Source organism: Muscardinus avellanarius, assembly GCF_963383645.1.
Source record: "Muscardinus avellanarius genome assembly, chromosome: 10".
Classification (NCBI taxonomy): domain Eukaryota; kingdom Metazoa; phylum Chordata; class Mammalia; order Rodentia; family Gliridae; genus Muscardinus; species Muscardinus avellanarius.
The window spans coordinates 65,839,640-65,866,549 of NC_137796.1; the positions used below are offsets into that span (position 1 = coordinate 65,839,640).

At 46.4% G+C, this 26,910-nt stretch overlaps 1 protein-coding gene across 1 annotated transcript in view; it reads left to right on the forward strand.

Moving 5' to 3' along the window:
• Positions 1 to 5,948: 5,948 nt before the first annotated feature.
• NLRP2 (NLR family pyrin domain containing 2) overlaps positions 5,949 to 26,910 on the forward strand; it is a gene marked incomplete at both ends in the record, with an annotated part of 28,834 nt that continues 7,872 nt past the window's right edge. The window contains 5 exons of the mRNA XM_080703737.1: positions 5,949 to 6,228; positions 15,225 to 16,914; positions 23,681 to 23,851; positions 24,157 to 24,327; positions 26,330 to 26,500. Coding sequence (XP_080559863.1) covers positions 5,949 to 6,228; positions 15,225 to 16,914; positions 23,681 to 23,851; positions 24,157 to 24,327; positions 26,330 to 26,500 — 2,483 coding nt within the window. The remainder of the gene's footprint in view (positions 6,229 to 15,224; positions 16,915 to 23,680; positions 23,852 to 24,156; positions 24,328 to 26,329; positions 26,501 to 26,910) is intronic.

A 26,910-nucleotide genomic window follows, 5' to 3' on the forward strand; every position in this document is an offset into this window, starting at 1 on the left:
AGGATCCTGGGTTCACCAAAAGCCTCAGCAACTCAGTGAGACCCTGTTTCCAAATAAAAATAGGGCTAGGGGTGTAGCTCAGAGGTAGAATGCCCCTGGGTTCAATTCCTATTATTGCAAAAAATAAATAGGAAGAAAAACAGAATCACTGGTGGCAGCTCTCCTCTCCAAATCTGTATGTATAAGGGGAGAGGTCTACCCAAGACCCTCAAAGATCCTTCTAGAAGGCTCACAGCAATGCTCAAGGCTTGGAAAGTTCTCCTGTAGAACACCCCCACACACAGTAACTGCTACTCACCCAAAAGACGGAGAGGTCAGCTAAGAACCCAAGAGAGGTCAGCAGAGGACCCACAAGCACCTGTCTGGCACAGAGACCTGCTTCTAGCCCACAGACACCCCCAGCTGAGGACTTGGCTTTATGAAGGCTATGCTTCGGGGACCCACCTCTGCAGAGTCCTTGGGTGGGGCTGGGGGGGCAGGTCTTCCTCTCCACAGCTAGGTTGAAAGGGCAAGCTGGAATCAACAATAGGCGTCCCTCAGTCATTGACCCCAGATGCATCTGGCCACACCTGTGCCCCACCCTCAGCCATTCTAATTTAATTCTACTTTAATTGTTCCACCTGAGATTTGGAAATCAGTACCTTTAGCAGTGCGCCCCCAACCCAGACTCTCAGGAGCAACCCCCTCCCCAGACCCTCTGTGTCAGATCAGAGACTGTGTTGTGATAGGAAATAAACATTTGAGGTCTGGTCCAGTATCCCTGGTTCTCAGTTCCAAAACCCTTTATAACATCCCAATGCCTGCAACTATAGGATTCTCTTTTGTTAAATATTTGGCCTTTTACCCTTCCCATTCCCGAAATAGCTCCAGGGTACAGATAGGTTAAGGAAGTCCCTCTCAGTGGGCCTTGCCTATAATCCCAGCTACTCAGGAGGCAGAGGCTAGAGAATTCTGAATTGGAGACCAGCTGGGCAATTTAGCCAGATCCTATCTTTAAAAAATAAAAAGAAAAGAAAGGGCTTCAAGAGCTGGGGATATAGCTCAACACTCTCTCTCTCTCTCTCTCTCCCCCCCACCCCCCGTGTGTGTGTGTGTGTGTGTGTGTGTGTGTGTGTGTGTGTGACTAAGGATTGAACTCAGAGGCATTTCTAACTCTGAGCTACACCTTAGCCCTACTTTATTTATTTGTGGCACTGGGATGGAACCCAGGGGCCTTCTACTTCCAGGCTACTCCCTTAGTCCTATATTTTTCTTTAATTTTGAAACAGGGTCTTACAAAGTTCCTGAGAGCCTCAATAAGTTGCTGAGACTGACTTTGAACCTGATACTCTCGTCTCAGCCCCGAAGTCCTGAGATGACAGCTCTGAACCATTGCCCAGCTTTGACTACAATGTGGAAGGCCTTGGATTTGCTCCCAGGCACAAAATGGGTGTGGGGAGGCCTCTTTTGTTATTCATACATAAAATGCTTTTTTCTCTCCCCCTGAGTCTGGGGATGGAACCCGAGAACATTCTATATCTCTAAATTACACTCCCAGTTCTTTTTATTTACTTACTTGGTACTGGGGGATGAAACCTAGGGGCATTCTACCTTCAAGCAGCGCCCCCAGCCATTTCTTTTAAACAGGGTCTCCTTGAATTGCTGGGGGTCTCTAAATTGCTGAGGCTGACCTGACACCTGAGATCTTCCTGTCTCAGCCTTCCAAGTGACAGGGTTACCAGCTTGCACCACCATGCCCAGCATAGCTGGAATTTTAACATATCTGGTACTTGCAGAATTTGGCCCCCCGCCCAGCATGGTGGGCATGCTTGTAATCCAGTACTTGGCCTCAGCTACTTACCAGCCTCAGCTACTTAATGAGGCCCTCCTCAATTTAGTGAGACCCTGTTTCAAAATAAAGAATTTTTTTTTTAATCGGATTAGCAGGGTGTGGTGGCTGCACTCTTGTAATCCCAGCATTCCTAAGGCTGGGACCGAAGGCTGGGACCGTAGGATCGCGCCTCGCGGACAGCCTCAGCTACTTAATGAGGCCTTCCGCAACTTAGTGAGACCCTGTTTCAAAAATAAAGAATAAGAATTAGGGCAGAGAAGGTAGCTCGGAGGTCGAATGCCCCTGGGTTCCATCCCTAGACTCGAAAAAAAAAAAAAAAAATCGGACTGGAGGGTGTAGCTCGGAGGTAGAATGCACCTGGGTTCAATCCAAAGGTGGGGGGGGGGGGAATCTGGTCCCCCAACCACAGCTGAAGGGTCTAAGCAGCTTTCACGCACTTGGCTGCAATTACAATCATCTGGGACTCTATGAAGATCCCCCCCCCTTCTAACACGCGCGCGCGCACACACACACACACACACACACACACACACACACACATCCCATCTGAGAAGCAGCTATCTGACCCCTGCAGCAGACTCTCTGGGCATTGGCCCTTTGAAATGTCTCAGATAAATGGGTTTAAGCTGCCCTCAAGGTTAGAGCCACTGGCTAGGGAAGAGTGTGAACTCGGGCTGCAAAAGGGTCTCCGCCTATCAGCAATCGGGGTGGATCCCGGAAGTTCTCTGCAATGGGATTGGTTCCCCGGAGCCAATCGCAGAGCTCGGGCAGAAAGCTCACCCTTTTATCAGCCCCCCGGCACCTGCTGCTCTCCAAGGCTGTAGAGGGCGTGGCTTCCGGGCAGGTGAGTTAGTGCTGCGCTTGCTTATCTCCCCTCTCTTAGGTCTCCAAGATAAGATTCAAACTCCCTTTCTTGGAAAGCTGGAATGTCAACTTTTGAAGGACTCCTGGGTTTTCCGCCCACACGCGGCTTGGTGAAAGGGTGCAGCTGTCTGGGAGGAGGGCCCTGCCCAGAATTCTTGTAAGACTTGCCCAGCTTTTCCTCTCTTGAGGGAACTTCGAGTCTTCCTCTCTAAAACCAGTGGTTCCATGGCTCCCGGGAGGTGGCCAGGGCTTGCCTTTAGGACAGCTGACTTATAGGAAAAGGCTAGCATTTGAGTGTTTTTCTGTTCCCTCGGTGGATTTAATATGTATATAGAGGGGCGGGAAAGGGTGTAGCTCAGTGGAAGAACGCATACTTTGCATGCATGAGGCTCTAGGTTCCATCCCAGCACCAAAAAGAAAAAAAGAAAGACCCTACTAAAAATTCCAAGGGAAAAATGACATGGACGAGCTGTGTGTGGAGTTTGGGGCGATACTGTGGTTTTGTGTGCATGTAAGTCTCCTCTTGAAAGGGCAACTGCCTTTTAAGAGGCAGTTCTACCTTCAAACCACCCTCTCCAGCCTCTCTGTGTGTAACTGTGGACCAAACCCAGGTGCATTCTATCTCCGAGCTATACCCTCAGTCCTATTTTGTTTTATTTTTGTGGTACTGGAGGTGGAACCCAGGGGCTTTTCTACCTCCGGGCTATACTCCCAGACCTGTTTTATACTTTACTTGAAAACAGGGTCTCACTAAATTGCTGAGAGCCTAAGTAGCTGAGGCTGGCTTCGAACCTGTGCGATCCTCCTGTCTCAGCCTCCCAAGTGCTGGGATTGCAAGTGTGTGCCACCACGCCCAGCTAATCCTATTTTATTTTGAAAAAGACTCTAAATTGCTGAAGGCCTCACTAAGTTGCTGGGGCTGCCTTTGAATTTAAAACCCTTCTGTCTCCAGCCTCCAAATACTGGAATTATAGGTGCCCAGCTGGGACATTGCCTTTTATTCATTCAGCTGACAGAGCCTCTCAGAACTATGCTAGTTCTGTTTCTGGATTAAACACTTTTCATTTTGTTTATATTGAGGATTGAACCCAAGGACATTCTGCCTCCGACCTACACCCCCAGTCCGATTTTCTTTTGTGTGTGTGTGTGTGTGAGTCTAGGGATGAAACCCAGGGCATTCAACCTCCGAGCTACACCCTCTGCCCTAATTCTTATTCTTTATTTTTGAAACAGGGTCTCACTAAGTTGTGGAAGGCCTCATTAAGTAGCTGAGGCTGTCCGCGAGGCGCGATCCTACGGTTGAAACAAGGTCTCGCTAAATTGCCGAGGCTGGTTTCAAACTTGGAATCCTCCTGGCTCAGCCTCGGACTAGGGTTACAAGGTGTGCACCACCACACCCAGGTTTGTTCCTTAAATCACTAGCACTTACTGTGTCGATCATTATCACAGGCCAAGCACAGGTGCATCCCTTACAGACCTGAGCGCTGAGACCAGCTTCTATCAATCGTTCGTTCATAAATCTACTAAACCTGCTATTTCACGTGGTGTAGGCCACCTCAACTCACTAACTTGCCTTATATTTCCCACCTGGGCAGTGGCTGGAACTGAGTGTTCCCAAATAGCAGATGTGTCTCTGCCAGGACCGCCCCCCAAGAGGGCAGCCCAGCAAGCCACCAAGGCCGTCCCTCCTCTCCTATGGGGTCAGTAGTTAGCAATGGGGAAGGAGTGGGGGAGGGGGAGTTTCCAGAATCACCGACTGGGAGGTCTCCTCAGCCTAATATGCTCACATCACCCACATTCCTCACAAGAACCTGCCAGAGCTGGGCTCAGTGGCGCACACTTGTAATCTCAGCATTTGGGAGGCTGAGACAGGAGGATTGTGGTACTCAGACAGCTTCAGGTACTTAGGGAGGACCTTTGCAACTCAGTGAGACCCTGTTTCCAAATAAAGAATAAAAAATAGGGCTGAGAGTGTAGCTCAGAGGTAGAATGTCCCTGGGTTCCATCCCCAGTTCTGAAAAAACAAAAAACTCTGCCTCCTGGCAATCCACATAGCTCTCCAGTCTTTGCCTTGTACATTTAGCTTTGCTTTACTACACTGTTATAGCAGGAAGACTGTGTGGGTGTTAAGGCAACCTTTATCTGTTTAATATGGTACAGGAGTTGCACCCAGGGCCTTACCACACATGCTAAGGACTTGATTTACCGCTGAGCTGAATCCCAAGCACTGCAGTTCCCCCAAATCTGAGCGGCCCTTCCTGGAGGAAAGGCCTACTGCTCGCTGGTTATTCTGCAATTAGATAAACCGTATGACCTATCAGATGTGAGGAGTTGGGGGTTAATTTTCTGCCTGTATGGCTGCCCTGTGCAATCACCATGCTTGTTTTAAAAATCTCTTGCGGTTGCCGGGCGTGGTGGCGCACGCTTGTAATCCCAGCTCTTGGGAGGCTGAGACAGGAGGATCGCGCAGGTTCGAGCCAGCTTCAGCTACTTAGTGAAGCTCTCAGCAACTTAGTGAGACCCTGTTTCCGAATAAAATATATGGGTCTGGGAGTATAGCTCAGAGGTAGAAAGCCTCTGGGTTCCACCCCCAATACCACCAAAAAAAAAAAAAATTTTTTTTTGCAGCTATGTTTTAATCTGTTAATTTGCAAAATTAGGCTCTTAGGTTTCATATGTTTCTCTTGTTTTGCTGTTGTTGGTTTGGAGGGAATTGTTTTGTTTTTTGTTTAGTACTGGGGATTGGACCCAGCAGAGTTCTACCTCAGAGCTGCACTCCCAACTTGAAACAAGGTCTGGGTTGCTGAGGCTGCCTCAAACCTGCAATCCTCCTGTCTCAGCCTTCCAAGAACTGGGATTATAGGTGTGTACCACCACACCTGGCCCTCTTGATGAATTTAATCTCTACTGGATAGTTTATTCTCCAAAGAACATACAAATAGTCCTGAATGAAGCAAGGAGTGGCTGGTGTTTGGGATAAGAAGGCTGTCTCCCTGTCTTTGGGGTGGGGGGGTACTGGGCATTCTACTTCCGAGCTACACCCCCAACCCTATTTTTTATTCTTTACTTTGAAACAGGGTCTCACTAAGTTGCAAAGGGCCACACTAGGTAGCTGAGGCTGTCCACGAATCGCGATCCTCCTGTCTCAGCTACCCAAATGCTGGGATTACAAGGGTGGCCACCATGCCTGGCTTCGTTTTCTTTATTTTTTTCCTCCTAGAGCTGGGAGTTCCGATCTCACATGCAGGTCAGGATGGCATCTCCTCCTCAGCTGAATTTTAACCTGCAGAAACTCCTCGAACAACTCAACCGTGAGGAGTTGAGCCGTTTCAAGTCCTTGCTGAAAGCCTCCGCCTCGCAAAATGAGCTAATGCAGGTCCCCCAGGAGAGGATACAAGAGGCCAGTGCAAAGCAACTGGCGGAAATTCTCACCAACTGCTGCCCCAAGTCCTGGGTGGAGGCTTCGACCTTCCACATTTTTAAGAAGTTGAACCGGACAGATCTTTGTGAGAGAGCAAAGAAGGAAATCAAAAGTAAGCAGAAACTGGTTCACACTGTGTCCTAGGAGGAATTGTCTCTAGGGTTTTAGAAAATAAGATTTTTTTTTCTGTAATATGCACAGGATAGGGAGTAATTGGGATACTTTTATCCCAATTACTGAAAAGAGAGACTTCAGATGAAGAGAAACCTCAGGGGGAGCCAAGGAAGAGATAAAAGGGTAGAGGAGGAGGAAGACTTAGATTCATTAACAGAAATACTACATAGACTATGTGTATACATGTGAATATATATCAATATATATCAATCAGTATACTCTGTATTAGGAGAGAAAGAGCATGTGCATGTGTGTCACTATCCACATGATTTACACTGAAATGTGAGACCATACCAATAAAAGCACACGAAAAAATAAAAGCTGGCTGTGATGGTGCGTGCTTGTACTTGGGAGACTGAGACAGGAGGATCACAGGTTCAAAACCAGCCTCAGCAACTTAGCGAGGCTATTGGCAACCTAGTGAGACTGTTTCCAAGTAAAATAGAGCTGGAGATATAACTTGGAGGTAGAATGCCTCTGGATTCAATCCACCTGTAATCCCAGTACTGGGGAGGCTGAGACAGGATGTTCGCAGGTTTAAGATCAGCCTTGGCAATTAGGCACTGCTTGAAAATAAGGATTGGGGTATAGCTTGAAGATAGAAGGCCCTTGGGCTCAATCCCCATCACCCACCAAAATTATATGTATATATATTTATATATTCATACTCATATAAGATACATATAAGTATATATGAGTATATATAGTACATATACCTATATATTAATATACTTACGTATATGATATATATACTTAGTATAAATAGTATATGTGTATTTATACTCTTTCAAAAAGTTGCATCTCAGCTGAGTATGGTGGCCCACGCTTCTATCCCGGCATTTGGGAGGCTGAGACCAGAGGATCGTGGTTCATAGACAGCCTCAGCTACTTAGGCCCTCCACAACTTAGAGCCTGTTTCAAAATAATAAAAAACAGGGCAGGGGGTATAGCTTGGAGATCGAATGCCCCTGGGTTCTATCCCCAGACCCGTAAAAAAAAAAAAAAAATTTGCATCGGTGCTGAAAATGTACCAACTTTTGTCATTTTCTAAACAATGCAGTATAACTACTTACATAACCGTATTGAGTATTATTAGAATCTAGAGATCTTTCAAAGTACAGGAGGATGTGTATTGGTTCTATGCAAATACTAGGCCTCTTAATTTTTGGTACTGGGGATTGAACCCAGGGAGATTCTACACCTTTAACCATCTTTATTTTTATATTTATTTATTTATTTATTTTGGGTGGTACGGAGGATAGAACCCAGGGGCCTTCTACCCCTGGGCTACACTCCCAGACCTATTTTATATTTTATTTGGAAACAGGGTCTCTTAAACCAGCTGAGGCTGGCTTCGAACCTGCGCGATCCTCCTGTCTCAGCCTCCCAAGCGCAAGGATTACAAGCGTTTGCCACCACGCCTGGCTCTTTTATGTTCTCAAACAGAGTCTCATTAAGTTGCTGAGGCTGGCCTCAAATTGGCAGTCCTGTCTCAGCCTCCTGGGATTACAGGCGTGCGCCGCTGTGCCCGCACTAGATCATTTTATTTATGTAAGACACTGAGCAGCACAGAATTTGGTACCTCATGGGTCAGGAAGAGATTCCCCACGGACACTGAGGGACAACTGTATACACCGGCCTTTACACTGCTTTACATACTGTTTCTTTAATAGCTTCTGTGTTCATAAATTGATATGATTATAGTCCAGGTAGACTGAGTTAAATAAAAATTATGAAATTTAGTTTCACCTTTTTACCATTAATGTGCTTATTTTTGTGTATGGTGCCAGGGTTGCAACCCAGGGCCTTGCACATGGTAGGCAAGCACTTTCACTGAGCTGTACTCCCAGCCCCACCTTTTCACCTTTATAGAAGAATTTTAAATTGTACAGGTGTTTGCTTTTGGGTTAACAGTCTGTTTGCCTAAGACACAGATTTTAGTTCTTATTTTGTGGTACTAAGGATCAAGTCCAGTGGCCTCTACCACGGAACTATATCTCCAGCCCTTTTTATTCATGTGTGTGTTGCAGAGGGCCTCGCTAAGTTGCTGAGGCTGGTCACAAGCCTGCAATCCTCCTATCTCAGCCTCCCAAGTACTGGGGGTCACAAGCTCGTGCCACCATTCCCAGGCCTTTTTGTTTTTTAGTTTGAAACAGTCTGGCTAAGTTGCTGAGGCTGGCTTCAAACCTGCGATCCTCCCGTCTTTCCCTCCCAAGTACTGGGGTCACAGGAGTGTACCACCACACCCAGATTTCTACTGTTTTTTTTTCCCTTTAATATATTGTCAGTTTTATTCCAGCTCAGAACTGTTCCCTGTCTATAGTGGACAGGTAAAGGACTTGACCTCTAACTAGCCCCTGGAGATTACAAATTTGAATATAGCAAGAGGGATTCCAGAGCATGGCAGAGGGTTACCAGGGTCTGGGCTTTGGAAGACACACATTTCCTTTGTCTTCTCCTGTTTCTTTTTCAGAAGCAAAATTGAAATCGGCTGAGCAAGAAAAGCCTTCAGTAGTAGGTAAGTTGCCTTCTTTGCAATTTTCATCCCTCATGTGAGATTTTGGAACTCAGGATTTTTTATTTATTTATTTTTTTTTTTTTTTTTAGGTACTGGAGATGGAACCCAGGGGCATTCTACCTCTGAGCTACACCCTCAACCCTATATTTTATTCTTTATTTTGAAACAGGGCCTCACTAAGTTGCTGAGGCTGTCTGCAAACCGCAATCCTCCTGTCTCAGTCTCCCAAATGCTGGGATTACAATCATGCACCACCACGCCCAGCTTCAGGGATTTCTTTTAACAAGACCTTGTGCTGAGTGCTAGGATTGCAGCAAAATGATTTATCCCGTCAGCTAAGAGGGAATTTGTCCTGAATATGGGTACTGGTGAGACACAGAAAGTTCAGGTGAGAAAATCTCACTGGAAATCGGTCAAACCTACGAACCTCCTGTGTCAGCCTCCTAAGTACTGGAATTACAGATGTGTGCCACCACCTGCAGTTACCAATATTCTTTTAGGGACGTTCTACCTCTAAGATAACTCCCCAGCCCTTTTATTTTAACAGCCTAAGTTAATGATGGTCTCACTAAATTGCCAAGGCTGGCCTTGAATCTGTGAGCCTCTTGTCTCAGTCTCCCAAGTACTAGGATTACAGACATATACTCCTGGTTTGCCAGTATACTTCATAATGTGACTTTGGCTCAAGAGTAAACTGGAGGATGGTTTGGAAAATTCCTCCACAGCCAATATGCCCAATCCCCATACCCTGGCTGCTTCTATGGGTGCAGGAATAAGCCAATAATATTTTATGATGCCACTTGATAGACTATTAGAGCTGAAATTTTACAGTGCACTAAGAAATTGCACCTGCCACACAGTAAGTTGTCATGTAAATATTCCACGTGAGCCAGAAATCACATTTTTTTAAATATTTAGCCAGGAGCCAGGTGTGGTGGTGCACACTTGTAATCCCAGTACTTGGGAGGCTGAGACGGGAGGATTGCACAGGTTTGAAGCCAGCCTCAGCTACTTAGTGAGGCTCTCAGCAACTTAGACCCTGTTTCCAAATAAAATAAAAATAGGTCTGGGAGTGTAGCCTGGAGGTAGAAAGCTTCTGGGTTCCATCCCCAGTACCACACACACACACACACAAAAAAAAAAAAAATTAGCCTGGCATGGTGGCAAATGCTTGTAATCCCAGCATTTGGAAGGCTGAGACAGGAGGATTGTGATTCAAAGACAACCTCAGCTACTACTTAGGCCCTTTGTAACTCAGTGAGAACCTGTTTCAAGATAAAGAATAAAAAAATTGGGTTGGGGGTGGAGCTCAAAGGTAGAATGCCCCTAGGTTCCATCTCTGGTAACACACACACACACAAAATATATATATGGCCAAGAGTGGTGGCACATGCTTATAATCCCAGCATTTGGGAGGCTGACACAGGAAGATCACAGTTCACGGCCACCCTCAGCTACTTAGTGAAGCCCTTTGCAACTCAGTGAGACCCTGTTTCAAAATAAAGGATAAAAAATAGTGCTGGAGTGTAGCTCAGAGGTAGAATGCCCATAGGTTCCATTCCCAGTACAAAATACATATCCCACTATGGTGGCGCACACCTGTGTAATCCCAGTTCTTGGGAAACTAAGATAGAATCACAAGCTTGAATCCAACCTCAGCAACTTAGCAAGACCCTATTTCAAAATACAAAATACAAAGAGCTGGGAGTGTAGCCCAGAGTTAAGACAGCCTTGAATTCAGTCCCTAGTACCCAAAATTGCTCGTGTGAGTGAGTGTCCTAAGTTGCATAAGGACACTCTACTATGTTGGCACAATGACAAATCACCTAATGAGACATTTCTTGTTAGACGATGTTGTATCCTGAATCATGTGGAATTTTTTTGCCCAGTCAGGAATACAAATGGAGGTCATGGCATGATTTACTCCTGTTCTTTCTTTCTTTTTTTTTTTTTTTTTTTTGAACTGGGGATCAAACCCGTGGGCATTTTAACACTGAGTCCCACCAGCCCTGTTTTATTTTTTTTTGTCTTGTAACGGAATCTAAGTTGCTAAAGGCCTCGCTCAACTGAGACTGTCCTTCCTGGAACCTGCAATCCTCCTGTCTCAGCCTCCCAAGAACTGAAAAGACGAGTGTGCATCACCACGCCCCACTCTTTTATGTCCAGTATCTCCTTAATATCTCCTTTCCATAACCTAGGCTTAGCTATTGGGGTTGGTGGTCGAACTCACACCATTTTGCAATCCCACTACCTCTGAAAAGTTTACCATTGTCATGAGTATGTAATATTCCTCTTTTTCTTCAGAGTTAAAATGGACTTTAGAAACCAGATGCTTCCTTATGGAAAGAATACCACAGTCACTGAGAGAAGACAAACCAGGTTGGTCTTAGGACATTCTCTATGGACGGGCACTAAACAAAGCCAGCTTTTCCTCCTGCCCTCTCAGACCTCAGTGTCTGCTACTTCTCAACCACCACCTGTCTCTGGAAGGTACCTTCATTCCCTCCAAGAGCAGATGGAAACAGGGTGTGGTGGCACATGCCTGTAATCCCAGTACTTGAGAGGCTGAGACAAGAGGATCACAGGTTTGAGGCTGGCTTCAGCAACTTAAGATTCTAGTAAAAAATAAAAAATAAAAAAGCCGGGCGTGGTGGCACACGCTTGTAATCCCAGCATTTGGGAGGCTGAGACCGGAGGCTTGCGGTTCGGGGACAGCCTCAGCTACTTAGTGAAGCCCTCTGCAACTCAGTGAGACCCAGTTACAAAAAAAGAATAAAAAATACTTGTAATCCCTGCGCTTGGGAGGCTGAGACAGGAGGATCGCATAGGTTCGAAGCCAGCCTCAGCCACTTAGGCTTTCAGCAACTTAGTGAGACCCTGTTTCCAAATAAAAATATAAAATAGGTCTGGGGGTATGGCCCGGAGGTAGAAAGCCCCTGGGTTCCACCCCCAGTGCCACCAAAAAAAAATAATAAAAAAAATAAAAAATAGGGCAGGGGGTGGAGCTCAGAGGTCGAATCCCCCTGGGTTCCATCCCCAGACCCGCAAAAAAAACAAAAGGCTGGGCATTGCAGTGCAGTCATGTACTCTCAGTGCTTAAGAGATTGAGACCAACACGGGCGTGGTGGTGCACACTTGTAATCCCAGCATTCAGGAGGCTGAGACTGGAGGATTGCAGTTCACAGAGAGCCTCAGCTACTTAGTGAGGCCCTCTGCAACTTAGACCCTGTTTCAAAATAAAGAATAAAAATTCAGGCATGGTAGCGCATACTTGCAATCCCAGTACTTGGGAGGCTGAGACAGGAGGATCGCACAGGTTTGAAGGCAGTCTCAGCTACTTAGTGAGGCTCTCAGCAACTTAGACCCTGTTTCAAAATAAAATATAAAATAGGTTGGGGGCATAGCCCGGAGGTAGAGGCCCCTGGGTTCCATCCCCAAGAACACAAAAGAGAATAAAAAATAGGGCAAGGGGTGTAGCTCAGAGGTAGAATGCCCCTGGGTTCCATCCCCAGACCTAAAAAAAAAAAAAAAAAAAAAAAGATTGAGTGTTGCTGACTAATCTCAGTCGGGTCGTTATTGTCCACTCCCGGTCAAATCCTCAGAAAGATGGGGCAAAAGGCAGGTGGAGTTCTGCAGAATCTTATCTGCAGCGATTCTTTCCCTTTAGGGACTAAATTTTCTTTAGGTCCCTAAATGACGACGCTTTGGAAAGAACCTGAGGTGGACAAAGGCTTCTTGAGCCAATGACACTTTATTACAAAAACCCCAAGAAATTTATACCCTTTACCAGTAAAGAAAAAAGGGGGGGGGGTGTCTTTCAGCTGGCTGTTGGCCCTCGAAGAATTAACTCCTGTTCCTCTCCAAGGTCTTGTAGATAAGCAGTTCCAGGTGGCAGCCTCCCAGAATAGTCAAGGCTTGGGAGCTTCTCGGGGAATCTTCTTTAACTTTTCCTGGAACTTTTTCATCTTTTTGGGCTCAGTTCATATAGCAAGTGTGGGGAAATGTGGTGATTCAGGTGGATGTGATGGAGTTTCTTCAGGTGTTGGTACCTTATCTTCTAAGTCTGAAAGCTTAAGCATACTCACAACACAGTTTGGCAGACAAAATACCACAAACAACACCACAAGGTTCTTAGTTCTAATTGTCAGATGTATTTCCTTAACTGCTAAGCACTCTTCTTTAGACAACAAGTCTATTAAAAGCCTACTCATCTTTAATAATCCACTTCCCTGTCACAAACTCTCTGCAACCTGCTTCTAACTTTCTAATTCCTTCCTTTCCCAGTTGGGACTTTCTTATGATAAGCTCTTCTTCATGCAAAAATGCTTTTCTTATTCTTACGGTATTTCCTTTCCTTCATACATATATATTTAGAACGTCTGTCCTTTATTTAGTCATATTCATTTCTAACTATGCGGTCAGTCAACAGTCTTTTTCTTTGGGTCTATTGTATTTGGGCAGCTAAGTTGTTTATCAACTAAATTGCTCTAAGGTCACACACAAGGTTTTTCTCTGTCTCTAGGCAGGATTTCAAGGGTAAACGATTACTTTGAACTGAGCTACTTTGTCGGAGTTAATGGATAGTGATGAAGGTCGGAGGCCATTTGTGATTGCTGCGGCTGGGGTGCTTATCACAGTACCTGAATTCTGGCCAGTTTCTCATTATTGTTGAGCAGAGCCAAGGACGTTTAGACAAATTATTAGAGAGTTTATTTCCACAGACTCAGTTTCTTTTTATAGTCCTGATTTCACATCACTGGAGCAATTCGTGTAGAAAGTTAAAAGGAATAATAGTGAAGGGTATCTAAAAGTGGGGGGTACTTTGGCCAGAGACGATACCTCCTTCTCGGGGCTTTTTTGCCGATTAACTATGTGGAGTGGGGTCTCAACACATAGATGCCGAGGCAGCAGGATGTCTTGGCAATTGAGACCAGAAGATCATGGGATTGAGACCAGACTTGGCAACTTAAAAGCAAGACCCTCAGCAACTTAGCAAGATCCTGTTTCAAAAACAAAAAGAAATGGGAATATAGCTTTGAGGTAGAATGCTCCTGGATTTAATCCCCAGGGCCAAAAAATAAATAAAACTTGAAGCAAACCCTGGGGAAAATCCGAATTCAGTTTCTAAAATCTGAGGAGTAACCAGGGGCATGGTTGCACACAGCCTCAGCAAGTAGTGAGACTTTGATCAACCTAGTGAGACTGTCAAAAATAAAAAATAGGGCTGAGGATGTAGCTCAGTCCTCAGTATGTTTTGTAGTTTCTTTCTTAGCCTTTGCCCTTTTTGATGCTCTGATAGCTTGAATACTATCAGCTCACAGATGAGAAAATGGAGACCTGTTGTGGGGATGTGACTTGTGATTCTGCAGTTATGTGAAGATTAGTGTGTCTCTAAAATATTTCTTGTGTGTGTGTGTTACTAGGAATAAAACCCAAGGGCATTCTATCTCTGGGGTACACACCAACAACCTATTTTTTATTTTGAAATAGGGTCTCACTAAGTAGTGGAGGGCATCACTGAGTAGCTGAGGCTGGCTGCAAACCTGCAACCCTCCTGTCTCTGCCTCCCAAGTACTGGGATTACAAGTGTGAGCCACCACACCTGGCTTCTGGCTGCATTTTTGTGTGTGTGTGGTACTGGGCTGGGGGAAACCCAGGGGCTTTCTACTTCCAGGATATACTCCCAGACCTATTTTATACTTTATTTGGAAACAGGGTCTCACTAAGTTGCTGAGAGCCTCACTCAGTAGCTGAGGCTGGCTTCAAACATGTGGGATCCTCCTGTCTCAGCCTCCCAAGCATGAGATTACAAGCGTGCGCCGCCACACCTGGCTTCTGGCTGTATTTTTAAATAGCCATATTGATGGATAATTTTTTTTTTTTTTTTTTTTGGTGGTACTGGGGATGAAACCAAGGGGCCTTCTACCTCCAGGCTACACTCCCAGACCTATTTTATATTTTTTTTAATTTGGAAACAGGGTCTCTTACGCCAGCTGAGGCTGGCTTCAAACCTGCTCAATCCTCCTGTCTCAGCCTCCCAAGTGCAGCGATTACAAGCGTGCACCACCACACCCGGACTGATGGATAATTTTTTTAACATAAAATCCTGTTCACTGCAGGTGCACTACGTCGAGATGTTTAGGAAATTGACAGAGTTTTGCAGCTATCACTACTAGTCAAATTCACATTTGTTTTTGTTATACTAGGGATTGAATCCAGGGGCATTCCATCCCCAAGCTATACTTCCAGCACATTTTAGGGGTTTTTTTTGTTTTGTTTTTGAAATAGTATCATTAAATTGCAGAGGCTGGCCTGCAACTTTTAATCCTTCTGTCTCAGCCTCCCAAGTACTGGGATTAAAAGTGAGTACCACCATGGCCAGTTGAGATCGCTCCTAAACCTCTTTAACCCCTAAGTGTTCCTTTCCTACTTACACAAGGTCATTTTCTTTTCCCTGGTCAATAACCATCCATGTCCTGTCTATTTCTTGCTTGATATCGCTGATCATACAGAAAATAAATATAGACACGCAATTAAGAGGAAGATTGAGCAGATCTGGAAGAACAACTTCTGGCCTGAGGACAGCGATAAGGTGCACGTTGTTCTGCAGAGATACCAGACGCTCATCCCGTTCTGCAACCCCGAAAGCAACAGAGAGTCCTTTAAGCGCTCAGTGGTGTTGTATGGCCCCCCAGGCTTCGGGAAAACCACGCTGGCCAGGAAGCTGATCCTGGACTGGACCCAGTTCAACCTGATCCAGTTCCAGTGTGTTTTCTACCTCAACTGCAGGGAGCTCGCCTGCATGCCCCCCTGCACCTTTGCAGAGCTGATCACCAAGGACTGTCCCGAGTTGCAGGAGGAAATCCTAGTGGCCGTGGCCCGAACAGACCGAGTCCTGTTTGTTGTGGATGGCTTTGATGAGCTGCGCGTCCCCTTGGGGATGTTTATCTGTGACATCTGTGGAGACTGGAAAGCGCAGAAGCCAGTGCCCATCCTCCTGAGCAGTTTACTGAAGAAGAAGATGGTGCCCAACTCCAACATTCTGGTCACCACACGGCGCCGGGCCCTGCGAGACCTCCTGCTCCTCGTGGACCAGCCGTGCTTTGTGGAGATGGAGGGCTTCTCGGAGCAGGACAGGAAGGAGTACTTCCAGAGATACTTTAAAGACGAGGACCATGCACGCCGAGCTTTCGATGCCATGCGTTGCAGCGCGGCCCTGTTCCGCATGGGCTCAGCTCCAGCCGTGTGCCAGCTGGTCTGCGCCTGCCTGGAGCTCCAGATGCAGAGGGGGCAGGACCCCCGGCTGGCCTGCCAGTCCCCCACCTCGCTGTTCCTGCAGTTCCTCTGTGGCCAGTTCACACCGGCTGCCGGCGGCTGTGCCCAAAGGGACCTGCGGGCCCCGCTGGAGGCCCTGTGTCTCCTGGCCGCCCAGGGCCTGTGGACGCAGCAGCTGTCTTGGTTTGACAACGGAGACCTGGGGAGACTCGGGGTGACGGAGTCCCATCTCCATCCCTTCCTGGACAAACACATCCTCCAGAGGGACGAATACTGCGAGGGCTGCTTCTCCTTCGTGCATCTCAGCATCCAGCAGTTCCTGGCCGCCATGTTTTACATCCTGAAGCTCCAGGAGCAGGGAAAGCGGGACAGTTTGAGGTGGGACAGCGAGGACATCGGAGACGTGCGCACGCTGTTCTCCAGGGAAGCCAGAGCCAGGAACCCCAGCCTGACCCAGGCCGGCCACTTCCTGTTCGGCCTCTTGAACAAGAAGAGGGCCCAGGAGCTGGAGGCCACTTTCAGCTGCCAAACATCGCTGGAGGTCCAGAAGGAGTTGCTGAAATGCGGGGCCGAGGAGACCCAGCCCTTCCTGTTGAAGATGGATCTGAGGGAGGTTTTGTACTGTCTTTACGAATCCGGGGAGGAGGAGCTGGTGAAGGACGCGATGGTCCCCTTTGAGGATGTGTCCCTGCACGTGAAGAGCAGCGAGGACCTCCTGTACGCTGTGTTCTGTCTTGGGCACTGCAGGAACCTGCAGAGGCTCTCCCTGCAGGTGGACAAGGCCGTTTTCCTGGATGATGCTCCACTGGACTCTTATGTTCCAGGCAGCAGGTTAGCACTCTGTTCAGTTTTCTTTTGTACCAAAGATTGAACCCAGGGGCATTCTATTTCCTTTTTTTTTTTTTTTTTTTTTTTTGTGGGTCTGGGGATGGAACCCAGGGGCATTCGACCTCCAAGCTACACCCCCTGCCCTATTTTTTTTATTCTTTATTTTGAAACCGGGTCTCACTAAGTAGCTGAGGCTGTCTATGAACCGTGATCCTCCGGTCTCAGCCTCCCAAATGCTGGGATTACAAGCGTGCACCACCATGCCTGGCTATTCTATTTCCAAATTACATCTTCAGCCTTTTTTTTTTTTTTTTTTTTTTGGTGTGTGTGTGTGTCTGTGTGGTCTGTGTGTGTGTGGTTGGTACTGGGGTTGGAACCCAGGGGCTTTTCTACCTCCGGGGTATACTCCCAGACCTATTTTATATTTTATTTGGAAACAGGGTCTCACCTAGTTACTGAGAGCCTCACTAAGCAGCTGAGGCTGGCTTTGAACCCGTGTGATCCTCCTGTCTCAGCCTCCCAAGCATGGGGATTACAAGCGTACACCACCATGCCCAGCTTCCCTTTTTATTTTTTAGTTTGAAATGGGTCTCACTAAGTTGCAGAGGCTAGCCTCGATCCTACGATCCCCCTTGTGTCTGCCTCCCAACTACTGTGATTACAGGTGTGCACCATCACGCCCAGCTCAGACATAGTTTGTGATCAGTAAATAGCATGGTAAATTAGCTTCAGAAATGTCCAATTTCTTTTATATGGATGCAACATCAGATGCTCAAATGTCTCTAATTGATACAGCTCTTACTCTCGCAAGGGAAGTACTTAGAATTTTAACTTATAGTTAACTCTCTCTCTATTGGGTTGTTGTGTAGAAATATAAAATTCACAGCCAGACATGGTAGTGTACGCTTGTAATACCACTCCTTGGGAGGCTGAAAGGGGAGGATCACAGGTGCGCAGCCAGCCTAGGCTACTCTTTTTTCTTTTTGTACTGGGCGTGGAACCCAGGGGCATTCAAATGTTGATTTTTCTCTTTAGACATGTTCAGTCCATAATTATTCTCTTCCTTGTAGGTCCGAGGATTATCAAAACCTGCTTTCTTTATGGACAGACCTCTGTTCCGTGTTCGACTCAAATAAGAATCTAGTCTTCCTGGACATTAGTCAAAGCTTCCTAACCACCTCATCGGTGACGATTCTTTGTGAAAAAATAGCTTCTGCTACCTGCAAGTTCCAGAAAGTGGTGTAAGTAGAAGCAAATTAAAATCCCTAGGGATACAACTAAGGTTCTTACTTTTTTTTTTTTTTTTGCGGGTCTGGGGATGGAACCCAGAGGCATTTGACTTCCAAGCTACACCCCCTGCCCTGTTTTTTTATTCTTTATTTTGAAACAGGGTCTCACTAAGTTGCAGAGGGCCTCACCAAGTAGCTGAGGCTGTCCGCGAACCATGATCCTCCAGTCTCAGCCTCCAGAATGCTGGGATTACAAGCGTGTGCCACCACGCCCAACTTCTTACATTTTTAATGTTGGAGGAATATCCAAATTCCTATTCCAGAGCTGGGCACGGTGGTACACACCTATAATCCCCAATACTGGGACAGGAGGATAAGGAGGTTCAAGGCCAGCCTCAGTAATTTAGCAAGACTCTGTTTCAAATTTTTAAAAAGAGCCGGGCATGCTTTTGGGAGGCTGATCACAGTTCACGGACAGTCTCAGCTACTTAGTTAAGGCCCTTTGCAACCCCGTGAGACCCTGTTTCAAAAAGAATAAATAGGGCAGGGGGTGTAGCCCCGAGGTAGAATGCCCCTGGGTTCCATCCCAGACCTGCCAAAAAAATAAAAAAATAATAAATAATAAATAAAGTAAAAATAAAAAAGGTTGAGCTTAGCCAAATTTGATGGTACGTGCTTGTAATCCACATACTTGAGAGACTGAGATGGGAGAATCATGGTGGGCCTTGGCAACTTCGGCCCTCTGCAGCTTAGTAAGACCCTGTTTCAAAATAAGAAAATCAGAAGCCGGGCGTGGTGGCTCACGCTTGTAATCCCCGCGCTTGGGAGGCTGAGACAGGAGGATCGCACAGGTTCGAAGCCAGCCTCAGCTACTTAGGCTCTCAGCAACTTAGTGAGACCCTGTTTCCAAATAAAATATAAAATAGGTCTGGGAGTATAGCCCGGTGGTAGAAAGCCTCTGGATTACACCGCCAGTACCACCAAAAAAAAAAAAGAAAATCAGATTGGGGTATAAGTTGAAGGTAGAATGCCTCTGAGTTCCATCCCCAGTAGAATCTAAGGCAGTCATCTAAGGCAATTCATATACAAATGAGGAATATGACTTTGGATATAGACAAAAACTACATAAAAGATGATCAAGGTGATCCTGGGGGTAGTTCTGATCCTTACTATGACAACCTTAGGGTTCCACATAGAACCGGTTTCTTAACCACTGTGGACATTTGGGGATGGATTTCTTCAGTGGGGAAGGGGTTGTCTGGTGCCTAGGCAATTTATAGGATGTGGAACAACCTCCCTGGCTTCTAGCAGCACCCTCTTTCCCTAGTTGCAACAACCAAAAATGACTCCTGATGTTGTCAAATGTCCCCAGGGCTGCAAAATCATGCCAAGCTGGAAACCATTGATGGAGAGAGATGGAGAGTCTGATAACTGGGCACAGTGGTGCATGCCTGTAATCCAGTACTTGGGAGGCTGAGATAGAAAGATCTCAGGTTGGACCAGAATCGGGGCCTCCCATGAGGCAAGGCTGCTGCTGGAGCCAGCGAGGTCTGGGTCAGTCCACTGGGTGGCCAGGCCACTACTGGGGCCGTCAAGAGTGGGATCGGTACTTGCAACGCGGCATGCACAGAGAAATATCGCATAAAATAAAAATCATATGCTTCCCCTAAGCAGCAAAAACTAGGAGGAAAGGGGCAACAGGAAGAGGTCAAGCTATAGAAAGGGCCCTATAGTGAAGCAACTAAGGTGACCAATCAGAGGGTATGGAATAGGGGAGGATGGAGCCTCTTTAAAACACAGAAGGTACATAAACATATGTATCAAAGTTAATCACCAAACAAGCATGGGATGGAGGGAGGGGGAGGGAATGGGATGGGGACTGGATGAGGGCTAATTGGATGATGTGTGCTTGTATATCCTCTCAAGTCTTGTATTCCAATGTGATGTATGATTACAATGCACCAATAAAAAATAAAATTTTAAAAAATTTAAAAAAAACTCAGGTTGGAGGCCAGACTAAGCAACATAAGACCCTCTGCAACCTAGGAAGACCCTGTTTCAAAATGAAAGAAGGGGCTATAGGTCTAGCTCAGAGGTAGAATGCCTTTGGGTTCAGTCCCCAGTATATTCTCCAGGTATGCATGCACGCACCCATACAAACGTACACACACACTTTATATACCTTAAAAATGACTTCTATTTGTCTATGATACCTCAAAGACAGTATGTTTTTATAGTACTAGAGACTAAACTCAGAGCCTTGCATATGATAGACAAGCATACTATTAGTAATTTACACTCCAGCCCTTTTTGCTTTGAGACATGGTCTTGCTAAATTGCCCAAGCTAGTCTTGAACTTGAGATCCTCCTACCTCAGGTACCCAAGTAACTAGGACTAAAAATAAAAAAAATTTTTTGAGGAGGTACTGGGGGTTAAACTTTTTTTGTGTGTGGTACTGGGGTTCCTGGAAACCCTTCTACCTCTGGGCTACACTCCCAGACCTATTTTTACATTTTTATTTGGAAATAGGGTCTCTCTTAAGTCAGCAAGGCTGGCTTCAAACCTGCATGATCCTCCTGTCTCCACCTCCCAAGCACGTACCAGCTCTTTTTATTTTAAAACAGTCTTGGTAAGTTGCTCTGAAGGTCTCACTGACTTGCTGAGGCTGCCCTCAGACCTGTCATCCTCCTGTCTCAGCCTCCCCAGTACTAGAATTATAGGCATGGGCCGTGGCACACAGCTTTTATCGTATCGGGGATCAACCCCAGGGCTGCTCTACGAGTGAGCTACATCCCCAGCCCTTTTTATTTTAAATTTCGACAGCATCTCTCTATGTTGTCTAGGCTGGCCTCAAACTTAAGCTCCTTGGCCTGAAGTCTCTGGAATTAGACATAAGCCACTGTGCCAGTTTAGGGAAAGTTTTGGGGTTTTTTGTTTGTTTGTTTTTAGGTCTAAGAATTGAACCCAGGGGAATTCTATCTCTGAGTTACACCCCCAACCCTATTTTACTTTATTTGGAAATTAAGTCTCACTAAGTTGCTAAGGGCCTCGCTAAGTTGCTGAGGCTGGCTTCAAACCTGCAATCCTCCTGTCTCAGCCTCCCAAATACTAGAATTACAGGTGTGTACCACCACACCCAGCTTACGAAATTTTAGTGTAAGAAAAGGTTCTAAAATGTGAATGTAATTAAGGCCTTTGTTTCTGGTTTTGTACTGTAGAAATATGGAAACTCAGGAGCTTTTCCTTGTTTTCTGTTCTTCAGCTTCAAAAGTATTCGCCCGGCTTCTGCTTATCAGAACTTGTGCTTAACATTGAAAGGATATGAGACTCTCACACACCTGACCCTTCAAGTCTCTGACCACAGTTCTGTGTTTCCTTCATTGCACGAGATCTTGAGACACCCAAAATGCAACCTGCAGTATCTCAGGTAGGTCTCTCCATGACTGTAATCCTTCATTGTGCAACGCTACATGACCATATACTAGAAATCTGTGTGAATTAGGAAGGAAAAGCCCTTTTGTAATCCCAGTACTTAGGAGGCTAAGACAGGAGGACTGCAGATATGAGGCCAGCCTCAGCAACTAAAAACAAGACCCTTTTTAAAATTGAAAAATAAGGCTAAGGGTATATATAGCTCAGAGGCAGATCACCCCTGGATTCAATCCCCAATTCAAAAAAAGATTCCTTAATCTAATTGGAAATGATACCAACTCGGAGTTCATGGGCCAGAATAGAACATGGGCTGGAGTTCAGTGTCCACCTCCCTTGAGCGCTGAACCACCATACACAATAGCCCCAAGTCCAGCTGGGCATGGTGGCACACACTTGTACTTTTTTTTTTTTTTTGTACTGAGTGTGGAACCTGGGGGCTTTTCTACTCCCAAACCTATTTTATACTTTATTTGGAAACAGGGTCTCACTAATTTGCTGAGAGCCTCACTAAGTAGCTGAGGCTGGCTTCAAACCTGTGAGATCCTCCTGTCCCAGCCTCCCAAGCACTGGGATTACAAGCGTGCGCCACCACGCCCGGCTTGGTTGCACACACTTGTAATCCCAGTACTTGGGAGGCTGAGACAGGAGGATTGCAGGTTCGCCGCCAGCCACAGCCCTTCACAACTTAGTGAGACCCTGTTTCAAAATAAAGAATAAAAAAATTGGGTATGAGGAGGTAGAATGCTCCTGGGTTCCATCCCCAGCACCACTAAAAAAGAGAAAGAATAAAAAAATTGGGCTAGGGGTGTAGCTCAGAGGTAGAATGCCACTGTGTTCAATCCCTAGCACCACCAAAAAAAAAAAAAAAAAAAAAAAAAGCCCAGAGTCCAAAGAGGCACCCCAAATCTGGACAGCATCTTCTCTGAGGCCATTTGTTTATGGTTCATGTGCCTCCCGGTTGTTTCAGAATACCAGCTGAGGGCCTCACCTGTCCAGGTAAGGACCTTTCAGAAGCATCAGTAGGCCCCTTCCTGGCAAGGCTCTGGCATGAGGGCTCTGCCCTTGGCAACTATCTGTGCGATTGCCCCAGTGATGCTGGTGTCCGGTCCAGGGGGCCATCCATCCCCACTGACCACACTCAAGTAGCAACACCAGGCAGGGATGGTGGTCTCTGGCCTCATGTTGTGACCCTTCCTCTCCTGGCGCGATCTCAGTCTATTGAGCTAGGTCTTAGCTGCAGAATGAGGCACTGAATGTCTTGTGGGGCTGTGGGATGGAGGGGAACCGAGTCCCAGCACACATGCCAAGTATCTCTGGCCTCCTTTTCTCCTGTGAGGACCAACCAGATTTGGGTCACAATGAATAGATACGCAAATTGGAAGGATGAGACTTCACTTTATTTCTTGGAAGCACTTGGCATTTTGTACCTCTTTACTTATTTATTACCTCTTTATGTGGTTCCTCTGATACAATAGGCTCCAAGAAAGTTTTTTTTTTCTTTTTCTTTTTTTTTTTTGTGTGTGTGGTACTGGAGATGGAACCCAGGAGTCTTCTACCTCTGGGATACACACTCCTAGACCTATCTTATATTTTTTTTTAAATTTGGAAACAGGGTCTCTTAAGCCAGCAGAGGCTGGCTTCGAACCTGCGCGATCCTCCTGTGTGTGATGTTCCAATGAGGTTCCTTTTGCCCACAAAAAGCATCTCCAGGAATAGAATTTGAGCACCATGTTTCATGATGTGCCCAACAGGTGGATTTCTGAACAAGTAACCTAACCTTGTGATCCCCAGACACCAGCAGCCACCACATCACCTGGAACTTAAGATGCAAATTCTTGAGTCCTACCCCAAATCTTGTGAATCAAATTCTTGGAATGTGGCCCAGGAATTTGTTTTCATACATCTTCTGGGTGAACACAGGCCATCTTTAAACATAGACAGCTGGACTCTACATCCAGTGTGGAGTCAGAGTGGGATTTGCATGACTACCTGAATCCCAGGTGGTGCTGATGCTGCAACCATGGTAACCACCACTCTGAATAATCCAACCAGAGACAACTCTAGTATTGGGATTCTCCGGAATGACTCGTCTCCATTTCCCCCGCAGGTTGGGACCTGGTTCTGCCACCACTGAGCAGTGGGCTGACTTCTTCTTTGACGTCCAAGCCAACCAGTCCCTGCTGTGCCTGGACCTCTCAGACAATGAGCTGATGGATGAGGGCGTCAAGCTGCTGTGTGAGACTTTAAGACACCCAAAGTGCTTCCTGCAGAAGCTGTTGTAAGTTCCTCTGTTCCTCCTGTGGGTTCTTGTCTGAGGTCTGGGGCCACAGAGAGGAGAAACAGTGAATGGACCTGCCACGCAGCCCACACAGAACCTCCCACGGGCATAGACACCTGCTTCCCATCTCTGGTCCCAGGCAGTTTTGTCCGTCTCATTCTCTTCCCTGATCCTTCGTGTGACCACAGCATTCCATGGAGAGTAGGCAGGATTCTCAAGAAGGGCTTTAGGACTCTACCATCTAGAGATGGCTGAGAAGGTTGGGCATAGACGTGATTAGCAACATTGTTATGATTTTTCTGCAGGTTGGCGAACTGTCACCTAACGGGAGCCTGCTGCAAGGAACTCACTTCTGTTCTGATAGTCAACCAGAGGCTGACGCACCTGTGCTTGGCCAAGAATGACCTCGGGGATGGCGGGGTGAAAATCCTGTGTGAAGGCTTGGGTTACCCTGAGTGTAAACTCCAGGCCCTGGTGTAAGTCCCTGCAGGATGTGTGTGTGTGTGTGTGTGTGTGTGTGTGTGTGTGTGTACGTACAGTGTGTGTATATATAAATACACATAATATGGGGGAAATGGAGTTAAGTAGGACAGATATAAGTACACTTAATTCCTCAAAATACACCAAATGTGGCTCTAATGGTTACAACTGGTAAGACCAAGGCAAGAGTAACAGAAATATGAAAACTGATATTGGCTTGATGGGGGTATAGCACATGTGTTTAATGTGTGCAAGGCCCTGGCTTTAATCCCAAGACTGCAAAAAAAAAAACTGTCTCATCTATACTCTATAGGAATTTAAGAGATGTAGCTAGCTTCATGTCTAATTTATTTTTAGCCTATTTTCTTGAAACTTTTTTTTTGAGACTTGTTTTGAGTACTAGGGATTAAAGCCAGAGGCCTTCTACCTATAAACTACACCTACAGTCCTATTTTATTTTTTATTTTGAAACAGGGTCTTAAGTAGCTGAGGCCAGCTCTGAACCTACAGTTCTTTCTCAGCCTCCCAAGTACTGGCATTAGAGGCATGCACCACCACACCCGGCTGTATTCTTAAAACTATATAACATAAACTACACCCAAGTTAGCCGGGCGTGGTGGCACACGCTTGTAATCCCAGCATTCGGGAGGCTGAGACCTGGAGGATCGCGGTTCGCAGACAGTTTCAGCTACTTAGCGAGGCCCTCTGCAACTCAGTGAGACCCGGTTTCAAAACAAAGAAAAAATAGGGCAGGGGGTGTAGCTCAGAGGTCGAATGCCCCTGGGTTCCATCCCCAGACCCGAAAAAAAAAAAAATTGAGGGCATAGGATGAATTCTTAGAAATGAGGCCGCATAAATAGTTTGTTTGTAGATTCTACTTAGTGTTAACACCTCTGATATTTTCACTTTAAAATCAACTCCAACATTGCCGGGCATGGTGGCGCAAGCTTGTAATCCCCGCGCTTGGGAGGCAGAGACAGGAGGATCGCGCAGGTTTGAAGCCAGCCACGCGCGCTGGCTTAGGAGACCCTGTTTCCAAATAAAAATGTAAAAATAGGTCTGGGAGTGTAGCCCGTAGGTAGAAGGGCTTCCAGGAACCCCAGTACCACCAAAAAAAAAAAAAAAAAAAAAAAAAAAAAAATCAACTCCAACATTTACAAAATGTCTGCTTTGGGCTGGGGTTGTAGTGGTAGAGTACATGCTTAGCCTTCACGAGGCATTGGGTTCCATCCCCAGCACTACAGAAATAAAAAACTGCTTACCTTTCCTATAATCCAGTTTTAATCTAGGATGTAGCTGGGCATGGTGGCTCCTGCCTATAATCCCAGTATTTGGGAGGCTGAGACAGGAGGATTGCAGGTTCATGGCCAGCCTAGTGACTTAGTGAGTTCCTGTTTCAAAATAAAAAGGGTTACGGGTATATCTCCAGTGTAGACCACTATAAAAAGAAAAGTATGTTTTGCCGGGCATGGTGGCGCACGCCTGTAATCCCTGCCCTTGGGAGATGGAGACAGGAAGATCGCGCAGGTTCGAAGTCAGCCGCGCTGGCTTAAGAGAGACTGTTTCCAAATAAAATATAAAATAGGTCTGTCAGTATAGCCCAGAGGCAGAAAGGTTCCATCCCCAGTACCACCCAAAAAAAAAAAAAAATTTATCTCTCCATTATCTCATCTCCTGTGACTCGTACCTTCGTCTGCTAAGGATCTTTGACTACATGGAAACAGTCCCAGCAATCCAAGTCACCCTCCACATCTCAAGACCCTCAGCCACACCTGCAAAATCCCTTTGGCTGTGTAAGGTGCCACATTACAATGCCAAGAATGGGACCTCTGTGGAGCCATTCTGTCTCCTCCCTCTGGCTTCCCTCCTCTGTCTCCATTGTTTGAGCTTGATTCAAACCCACGGCTGCGGTTGAAGATGCCCGTGTTGGCGCCTCGCGTCAGCGAGGACTAACCCGTCAGCTCGTTTCTTTTCCTCCCCCTGTACGCTGGTCCGCAGGCTCTGGCTCTGCAGCATAACCGCCACCGGCTGCAGCTGCCTCTCCAAGATCCTCCGGTCGGAATCGAGCCTCACGCACCTGGATCTGGGGCTGAACCACATCGGAATCAGGGGCGTGAGGTCTCTGTGCGAGGCTCTCGAGGAACCACTGTGTAACTTGAAGCATCTGGGGTGAGTGGGGCCTTACATCTGCCTCCGAAACAAACCAGCTCTAGGGAGTGGAACAGGCCACCCCATGGTCATTCTGAGGATTCGGGAGGAAAAAAGTGAGCTGAATAGCTGGGCCTGGTGGTACACGCCTCTAATCCCAGTACTTGTGAGGCTGAGACGGGAGGATCACAGGTTCAAAGCCAGCCTCAGCAACTTAGACCCTGTTTCCAAATTTTAAAAAGGGGGGATGGGGATGTGGCTCAGAAGTAGAATTCCCTTGGGTTCAATCCCCAGTACCAAAAAAAAAGGTTAAGTATGTTAAGTCACCAGGGTATTCCTAGGTATGGTATTATATGCCTATAATCCCAGTACTTGGGAAGCTGAGATAGAATCACAGATTTGAGGCCAGCCTCAGCAGCTTACCAAGACCC